The 9,486-nt window shown below is 30.8% G+C and overlaps 3 protein-coding genes across 3 annotated transcripts in view; all 3 read right to left on the reverse strand.

Moving 5' to 3' along the window:
• Nucleotides 1-1,698, reverse strand: part of LOC108742328 (15-hydroxyprostaglandin dehydrogenase [NAD(+)]-like) — a 13,071-nt gene extending 11,373 nt beyond the window's left edge. The window contains exons 1-4 of the mRNA XM_025976485.1: nt 1,572-1,698; nt 1,394-1,520; nt 98-204; nt 3-35 (exon numbers count right to left, since the gene is read on the reverse strand). Of these exons, the coding sequence (XP_025832270.1) occupies nt 3-35; nt 98-204; nt 1,394-1,520; nt 1,572-1,670 (366 nt within the window). The 5' untranslated portion in view covers nt 1,671-1,698. The remainder of the gene's footprint in view (nt 1-2; nt 36-97; nt 205-1,393; nt 1,521-1,571) is intronic.
• A 499-nt stretch (nt 1,699-2,197) lies between these two features.
• Nucleotides 2,198-9,486, reverse strand: part of LOC108742343 — a 13,989-nt gene continuing 6,700 nt past the window's right edge. The window contains exons 2-8 of the mRNA XM_018477525.2: nt 8,623-8,742; nt 6,523-6,854; nt 5,099-5,228; nt 4,136-4,262; nt 3,750-3,856; nt 2,781-3,106; nt 2,198-2,429 (exon numbers count right to left, since the gene is read on the reverse strand). Of these exons, the coding sequence (XP_018333027.2) occupies nt 2,294-2,429; nt 2,781-3,106; nt 3,750-3,856; nt 4,136-4,262; nt 5,099-5,228; nt 6,523-6,854; nt 8,623-8,742 (1,278 nt within the window). The 3' untranslated portion in view covers nt 2,198-2,293. The remainder of the gene's footprint in view (nt 2,430-2,780; nt 3,107-3,749; nt 3,857-4,135; nt 4,263-5,098; nt 5,229-6,522; nt 6,855-8,622; nt 8,743-9,486) is intronic.
• On the reverse strand, nt 5,398-6,122 carry LOC112905005 (15-hydroxyprostaglandin dehydrogenase [NAD(+)]-like). Its single transcript, XM_025976483.1, has 3 exons — nt 5,934-6,122; nt 5,652-5,778; nt 5,398-5,591 (listed from the first exon to the last, which is right to left on the reverse strand). Exons 1-3 carry the CDS (start codon nt 6,030-6,032, stop codon nt 5,413-5,415), a joined length of 405 nt encoding a protein of 134 aa, XP_025832268.1. The 5' UTR covers nt 6,033-6,122; the 3' UTR covers nt 5,398-5,412.

Here is a 9,486-nt window from a genome sequence, read left to right on the forward strand (position 1 = left end):
GAATATTTTATTAGGAATTTACATTGTACCTCCGCCTGTAAAACCATGAAGAATAGAATATATATTTTTTTATTAAAAATACTTAATAACTACTTACACAGTTAGCATCTACTTCTTTCTGGAAATCTAGATCGTCTGCAATGCCAGCATTACTGAATACCATGTCAAGTTGATTATATACCTTGATAGTTCTCTCAAATGCAGCTAAAATAATACTCAATATTTTTTTCGTAATATAAATTAAAAAAAATTCAAAAATTGCACGGTTCTTAACGAAATGTGGAAGGTGGTCAAGGCGGAAACGAATAGGCTACAAAGTGAATGATGAGGATACCGTGGATAGAGAGGGTTTGAAACGAAGAAGTATTAGAAAGAATAGGAGAACATAGGTCGTTATGAAAATCAATAAGAAATAGATGAAGTAGGTTGCTAGAACACCTTAGAAATGCAGAGCTAGTTATTAGAAGCAGAAACATGAGCTAAAAGGGGTAGGGGTAGAGCTACCGTTCACAAATAGTTAAGGATGTGGGATGTTCTAGTTTTTGGGGAATGCGAAGGTTACCTCAGGATAGGAAAAAGTGAAGGTGCATATCTAACCAGTCTTGAGACTGACGACCTCATCATGATGATGATGACGATGATAATTGATGATGATGTTTGAATGTGTTTGTTGTAATCTGTTGGCGATGTATATGGCGGTATCCCGCCGAAGGCTCTTTTGGTTAATCTTCGAATTAATAGACTGCTTTTCTTAATTGCACTTTATTTACACTATTTACACTTTATTTCTTGATTTGATATATAAATTGATTTGAATATAAATTGATTGATTGAAGTCGAATTGTAATTGTTGTATAGTTTGATTTTGTTTGAATTTGGTTTTGTTTTAATTTGAATTTGGTTTTAACTTGTAATTGAATAGAATGAATAATAATCAGTCTCTATCTTGGTCCAGGACTTAAATTGTCTACACCAAAATAGGACACGCCTCTTAGTAACAGACCCCTTGGTCAATGCTACTTTTGTTGCTATGCACCCTTCAGGTACCCAGAGAAAGTCTGGCGTGACGTAGTTGGGAACTCGGACTTTCCCAACATTTGGTACATACCTGAAGGGTGTAATAAAGAGGCCCAAAGCTGTTTGCAACACAAAATTTGAAATTATATAGAATTGCAAGTAATAGATATGATATACAGTTATATACAAAAAAAATACAAACTAAAATAACTATAAAAAATATAAACAAATATGAACACATCGACACCGAACAGATGAATATAAATAATTTTCTTAATTTTTTTTCCAGTCTATGTAATTCCGGATTGAACGAAGTAACTTATCGTAAAACATATTCGATTTTTTAATTTAAAATCATATCTAAAGAACAAATCACCTTTCAGTTGATTTTTATCACAAACGTCAGTTTGTATGAAGTCAACTCTATTCATGCCAAATTCTTTCTCGATCTCTTCCTTGGCGTTCTGTATGTAAACTGTATTTATGTCTGCTACTTCAATCCCCTACAACACTACGTATAAAAAATACCCCAATGCTTTTGTACAAAAATTTACCTTAATTCCATTTCTCAGCAATTCTTTAACGAATTCTAATCCTACACCACTTGCACCGCCGGTAATAAGAGCCACTTTTTCATTGACTGCTGTTGACATGTTGTATTTTGAACTAGATTCAAGCAAATGTCTGTAAATAAACTAACGGGACAGTGTTTGATTTTAAGAAATAAATGCACAAATTAGTGGAGTACATGATGTTGTATAGTTATCTTATTAATTTTTAAGATAGAAAGTTATCATGGGTCAATATAAACGTTTACTGAAAATTTTATAACTAGCTTTTGATTTTGTTAGTATGTAACCAATATGTAAAATAAAATAAAATATTGTCTCTACTCTTATCAATCGAAGAAGAAATCGAATAAATTTAACTAGCAGTATATACAGTACTTAGATTAAAAATTTTCTTTATAAGGTTAACTTTTTGCCTTACTTGTATACTTATATACAAGTAAGGCAAATTGTCTATCGAGAAATACTCGAGGACGTAGGGATAAGATTTAAGGATAGAAGAGTGGTATATAGTTTGTATATAAGTAACAATAGATAGTTAGTAGTTTTAGAACTTGAGCATATGTCGCTACTCCCTTTTAACACTCCCCAAAATATTTAAATTGTATTCATTAGACTTGTATCTTTTTATTTGATTTTCCAAGCTAACATTATTTTATAATAATTCAACATATGAATATACAATGATATGCATATCTAAATAGAATTTACTGTTGTAAAATTCGTTGAAAGCGATTTGGGCTTCCAATTTCACAAGCTGGTTTACTTGCTTCGATTATCCAAAGGGATCCACTTTTTCCCTTGCTAAGGACAGTAATCAATTCCTTACCAACATGATTTGGTCTAAAATAATAAAACAATCAGCTGACAGGGGACTCATATTTGATCTTACTATATCAATTAATGTTTTATTTCTTGTTACAGAAAACGAAGTTGGCTATACAATACCTACGTTTCGAAGATTTTACAACAGAAAAAAAGGTAAGATTTTGTTGAATTTTTCTTTGATTTGAATATTTTCTGTTATATAAATACAAAAGTGTAAAGAGTGCATCGTGGCACTATCCATATGACTCAAACTACTACAGGGATATTTTAATAAAAATCATTGAGTGAGACTCCCGAGGCCAGGTATCGGGAACCTCCAGTTTGTTTGAATGATTTGTAAATTTTCTTTTATTGATGTAAACTTACGTCTGCTCTGGGAGTGTTATGAATTCCTTTTTACATATGTCTGTAGTTTCTTTATCGATTGCTTTCCAATAATTGATTAATTTAGTTGTTGTTACTCCTGGACAAATAGCTAAAACTTTAATTTTCCTTCGTTCATAATGTTCTTGGGCTCCGATAGCCTGAGTAAAGCCGACAACAAAGAATTTGCTGGCACTGTATACTGGCAATCCAGCAGATGGATCTAACCCATAAATCGACGCAGTATTAACTATGTAAGCTTCATTTCCGCTTTTGTATTTTGGCAGATATTCATTTAATGCTAATAAAGTTCCTCTAACAACGCCTCCCTAAAAAGAGTAAGGGATATTTCTCTACTTTTTAAACAATAAAGACGCCTTGTTTCCCTTATTAAAACCTACTGATAGACCTGAACATAATTTTGGATAATATGTGACGAAAAACATCATTAAAGATAGCACAACTGTAGGTATAGATATGCAAAAGGGCAAAAGATTAGTATGCTTAGATTTACAGAAGAAATAGCAGTATTAGTATCTAGCAAAATGTTAGAGATAGCCTTAAATAATATGAAAACGGTATTGACAAAACAGGGATAGATAATACTGATGTGCATGGAAAAAAATTACAGACAGAGTGAATATAAAAGTAGGAGACGAACAATTAGAAGAAGTGACTAATTTTAGGTATCTATTCAGTCAGATAACTCAAGATGGAAGGAGCAGGATGTGAGATGTGAGATTAGCTAAGGATGGGAAATAGTGAAGGTGGGTCCAACCAGTCCTAGGACTGGCGACTTTACGATGATGAAAATGTGACGAATGTTAATCGATCAATTGTTCTGAAATTGTAAGCTTATTGTATCTAAATTATATCAAATAAAATGCGGGTTTATCTTACCCTAAACATAGCAACATAACTTATCGAAGCAGCTAACCATATCTATGTATCTTTAACATCGATTTTACTTACACAGTTAATGTTTATTTCTCTTTGGAAATTCAGATCATCTGCAACGCCAGCGTTGTTAATTACAATGTCTAGTTGTTTAAATATTTTTATTGTTTCTTCGAAAGCAGCTAAAAGGCAATTTCGTACAGATTTAGATCAATTAAACTGATATATTTCTGAGTGTGTTGCAAATTGTAGATAGGTGGTGTAAATCGAAAATGATAAAAAAGAGAAGATAGATTTTGCCTTTGCAGAAAATTATTCTTTAATAAGAACATACCTACAAATTTTTACTTTAGTAATTATTAAAAATTTCAGTAAACAATCCAGAAACTATTATTAATGGTGTTGAAACAATAATTCTAAGTTGTACAGAACTATAATGATTTTTATTAAGTAATGTCTACCTTTAAATTGATCTTGATCGCACACGTCTGTTTTTATAATGTGAACTTTATTTACACCAAATTCATTTTCTATTTTCTTCATAACATCTTGCAGAAAATCTTGGTCAATATCTAATAACGAAGCGCCCTAAAATATGTTACGGTAATAAAATGATAACATGTCTTTCTGAAATATGTTTTATTTTTGAAATAACTCATTATAAATACGTAATAAGTATAACTTAACAATTATTTATTAAACGTATAATGTAGTTTTTTCCAGGGTGGCGCTCAATTAATTACACAACTATATGTTTTTGTAACGTTTCGGTTTATTCAACCACCTTCAGACTTTTGGAGTGCTATTGCTTGTACACAGATATTAACTTATTTTTAAACTGTATATGCATGATAGAAAGATGTACAGAACTGTAAAGGTAGTTAACATTAATAAGTTATTATCTCTGTACAAGCAGTCACACTCCAAAAGTCTGAAGATGATTAAATAAGCCGAAACGTTACAAAAAACATATAGTTGTGTGATTGATTGATCGCCACCCTGGAAAAAACTACACAATTTAATAGTAACGGTCAGGAATCTAACTTAAATTTGCCAAACATAGTTTTTACCTTGAGTCCATTTCTAAAAAGTTCTCTGGTAATTTCGAAACCTATATCACCTCCTCCGCCCGTGATCAGTGCTACTTTTCCCTGCACAATTTTTGCCATACTAATTACGTAATTACAATAAAGGCTTTTACCATATAGTTAAAAACACAAACGTCAAAGATTACACAAACAGTAAGGCATCTTGCTGTGGGTTTATATACTTATAATGCATTCATTAAAACATAAATGATTTTACAAATATTGTTATGCATCGTATGTGATGATAAGAGAAAGAATTCATAAATTTACATGGTTTTTTAACACTGTACTGATTACAAATGTTAAACAAAAAGTTTCGAAGTATCGGCATTCTTATTTCCTCAGTCTTTCAAAGCGATTTGGAGTGTAAATTTCGCCAGCAACTTGATTGTCTTCTATAAGCCAAACTGAACCAGGTTTTCCTTTTTCCAGAACCGTAATGAGTTCTTTTCCCAAGTGACTTGGCCTAAAGTAATTTTTAAGGGTAATACGAGAGATTATGTATATTTTAATGATAAATATTATGCACATGAGAAATTAGTCTTATTACTTAAATGATCATTACTTATCTGAATTATGCTGTTTTGCAACAAATATTAAAAGTAGAATACTTATTGTATGTCTTTTGAATAATTGATCCACACAATCTTTCAAACATGGTTACTGTAGGAATTTTTTCTGCGTAAAATTGAGTATGTATTGGCAGAATTTAAATAACTTACACAATTAATTTGTATTTCTTTCTCGTAGTTAACATCATCGAGAATACCTGCATTATTAATGACTATGTCCAACTGATTAAATACCTGAATAGCTTTTTTGAAAGCAGCTGAAATGATAATAAAAATTAAATATAATATCGTCGGAATGTTTATTTGGGATTGTTTACCTTCCAATTGATTTTTGTCAGTAACATCTGCTTTTGTGAAATCTACTTTATCTGGTCCAAATTCTTTTGCAATTTGTTCTTTGGCTTTCTGAAGCAAATCCGCGTTGACATCCACTAATTCAACTGCCTAAATATTTAAATACTTTTAAAATAAAATACCGATAGCCATGAGTACTGTTTTCTAATTTGCTGTTTTCCTAAGATGAAGGCAATTGCATAATTTTAATGTTATCTATATTAATGTGCAGTTGACAGAGACATTGATACAGTTTTTTTAATTACCTTAGCTCCGTTTCGTAATAGTTCCTGAGCGAATGCAAACCCTATTCCACCTGCACTACCGGTAATTAAGGCCACTTTTCCTTGTACTACGGACGACATATTTGAATAAGAAAACTAATGTATCTGTACGTTTCCAAATATATATAGGTATAGGATCGTGTCCTAGGTCTTACTATTTTCAGACATTGTTGTTGTATATGATAAAATAATGATAAGACAAATTATCAATATTTGCAGTGCTCTCCTACAGTTTTAATAGACAGTGACTAAAAATTAATAATATTTGGAATATTTCATAATAATTTGAAATATTTGANGTATTATCTTAACTTAATTATTATTTATTATATTTAATTTTGCATATAGAATGTTTACGTTAAAAAATCAGTCTTAAAATTTTATATAAAATCTTTAAACAAAAACTAAAACGTGTTTTGGTATCCTTTGATGCCTTTCTCACAATCAGCTTAATCAGAGATTAAATTGATCTAAAGTCAAAGGCTTACTTAGGCACCTACTAATGAAAACATACAATTTTAAACTAAATAATGAGAAAGCATAAAATGAAATGATTTTTACATTAACTTACGGTTGAACTTTTAATTTTTTGAGTTCATCGGACTGCAGTTTTCTGCAGTCTTCATTTCTGACTTTCATGGGAGCTTCATTTACGATATTGGTTTCGGTTATTCCAGGACAAATAGTCAGAACTCGTGTTTTTGTTGTTTGGTACTGCTCCTTAGAACCGATAGCCTGACTGAATCCGATAACGAAAAATTTAGTACCAGAATATACTGGGCATGATAAAACAGGGTCCAGGCCGAACAGCGAGGCTATATTTACGACAATTCCTTCATGGCCACTTTTATATTTTGGAAAATATTCTTCTATTGCAAGAAATGTTCCATGCACTATAGCATCCTGAAAAATTGATTTTCTGAATATTTAGCCCATGCATTATGTACAAATATATTGGATTTTCCATTGTGGCGGACAATAATTAAACAACTTTTTGTTTTCAGTTACGTTTCGGTTTATTCAATCATCTTCAGACCAAAAAAAATTGTTTTTTTGTTATAGTTCTACTAGGTTAGGTACTATACATTTGTTAGTAAAAGGTATAGGCCTGACGCTGGAAGCTGGCGGAAATTTTAAAATGGCATGGATGCGCGGTGGCAAAAGTAGGCAGTTTTAGGTATAAAGATTGCAGCCCTCATTCTTCAGTATTCCTATCAGGGGCGTAGATTAAATATTTAAAAATAAGGATCAGTGAGCAAGTAACAGACAGACAAACAGAAGAACTAATTGTTGATGTTGGTGACAGTGATAGAGATTCCCATGATGAGAGTGAATGTGAAAACTAACTATAAAACAAAAGCAATAGGTTAATTTTTTCTTTTTGATAAGTCATGTTTTTACATTATTTTCTAGTACGCTACTGTCCTATCTGTATTAATACTATAATTTACGCCTACTGAAAGCTTATTTGTGTATCGGTTCCAAGTGACTTACCCAAATAGATCATAAATGGGCAAGGACCTGCGCGACCGCTCGCCAGCTTCCTTCGTCAGACCTGTATGTTCTTTGACTATCAATTACAGTAATGTTAGTAAAATTACTAACAAATGTATAGTACCTAACCTAGTAGAACTATACTTAAGTTAAAAAAAACAATTTTTTTATAGTCTGAAGATAGTTGAATAAACCGAAACAAAAAACATAAAGTTGTTTAATTATTTGACTGCCATCCTAGAAAAAACAATATAATTTAAAATTAACGGTTAGGAATTTAACTTAATATTGTATGTATGTTTTGTATGTCTGTGAATCTCTCTATTATTTATTAGCTGGAGAAAAGATGGAAAATTGAGCTTTTGGGTTAACGATTGTAGGAAAATGGAAAAATATATGTGAAATTCTGTAAAGGCGATTCTTTTGACATTAAAACGCATAAATTCGTCGGAAGTGATCATTTTTCGTTTAGTCTTGCATATTCGGTCTTGTTCGTTCGGTCTAGGTTATTGGTCTTTGTCTTGGTCTTATTAATATCTATAAAGACAGTAGTGGTCTTAGTCTTAGTCTCTTGCATTTTCCACCAAGACCAAAACTGCAACACCAAGCCCAATTTTGCTCATCACTAAAATGAAAGAACGGACCCTCTTGCTTTCGTGTTTTAACGCCATAAAAATAAGTACCTAGGTTAAATAATAAATATACTAATTTTTGAAATTCCATTTGAATTATGTACTTATATCGGTGATATATATTTTTTGTTTATTTTTATTTAATTTTAATGTGGCTTGTGAATGAGTATAAGTATACACAAGTAGAGAAATGTTATTGCACTTTTGATAACCTGAAAGGGATTTCATAGGCAATTTAATGACTTTGTTTGTTATTGTTTTCTTATCTGTTTGAGTTGAGTGTAGTAGTTTTTCATAAAACAAGATAAGTGATAGTAAATTTCACTGTGTCACGGTTCTAGTGAAACACATTTTAACTAATTGAAAATGTTGATAATGAGGATAATATAGGATCATTTACTTAATAACGCTAGATCGTTATCGGGTTTGTTTTTATTACTTTTTTGTTCTTTAGGAAAATATTTAATTAGTGCGTCAAAGGTAACGTTGTATTTAGCTTACGTAAATGTAAAATTAGTTTGGTGCATTTTTAAAATGATACTTACGCAGTTTATGGCAATTTGTCTTTCGAAATTAGTTTCGTCCACTATGCCAGCATTATTAATAACAATATCGATTTGGTTATACACTTCAATAGCTTTCTTAAAGGCATCTGAAAAACAAGAATGATATATTTTTTATTTTAATCATACGTTTAATATCGGACGTTCTTACTAACAAATACATAGTACCTAACCTAATTGAACTATAATTAAAAAAAAAACACAAAATTTTTTCAGTCTGATGATGGTTAAATAAACCGAAACTTAATGCTTAATTATTTGACCACCATTTTATTTTAATCATACGTGCAACACTGTAACATTGGACGTTTGGACAATTGCTAAATAACTAAGCAATTTAAAATTTGCAATATTCATTATGTATCTAGTTAATAGCTTTAAAATACGTTCAAAAGGTGACATCCAACTCATAATTGATAAAATTTAAAACCATTATTAACCAATCAGGTACTTATATTACATAGCTACCAGGGCCGGACTGGCTCGGGGTGCAGGGGTTTTCAAATTTTGTTATAAAAGGAAAAGAAAAACAAACTATAAAAATATCATTTATAAAGAAACGTTAAAAATTTTTTTTAGAAGAATTAAGTAACGTTTTTAATTCTTATTCGCTAAAAATTCAAGATCTTCTGGAATGCCAAATTCTTTCAGCCGTGGAAGGAGATTGCCTTCCAAGTATAAATGTTATAATTGATAAATTAGCTGAATCGTCAAAGATATTTGAAAATTTATTGTTTGCCTAAAATGTACAAATGATGTAATAAAAAAAAATATTCGAATAACATTTATGAGTATTGAAATTTGTATATGAACTCTCTTTTCATTTAATTATTATCTCCTCAAAAA

This window comes from Agrilus planipennis, unplaced genomic scaffold, assembly GCF_000699045.2.
Source record: "Agrilus planipennis isolate EAB-ADULT unplaced genomic scaffold, Apla_2.0 scaffold329, whole genome shotgun sequence".
Taxonomy (NCBI): domain Eukaryota; kingdom Metazoa; phylum Arthropoda; class Insecta; order Coleoptera; family Buprestidae; genus Agrilus; species Agrilus planipennis.

Excerpts from the sequence above, each read along its gene's own strand:
- LOC112905005 (XM_025976483.1), bottom strand. The coding sequence starts at position 6,032 with ATGTCGTCCGTAGTACAAGGAAAAGTGGCCTTAATTACCGGTAGTGCA. Across the intron at positions 5,779-5,933 it reads TATTACGAAACGGAGCTAAG|GCAGTTGAATTAGTGGATGT; the intron begins GTAATTAAAAAA and ends TTAAATATTTAG. Across the intron at positions 5,592-5,651 it reads TGACAAAAATCAATTGGAAG|CTGCTTTCAAAAAAGCTATT; the intron begins GTAAACAATCCC and ends TTATCATTTCAG.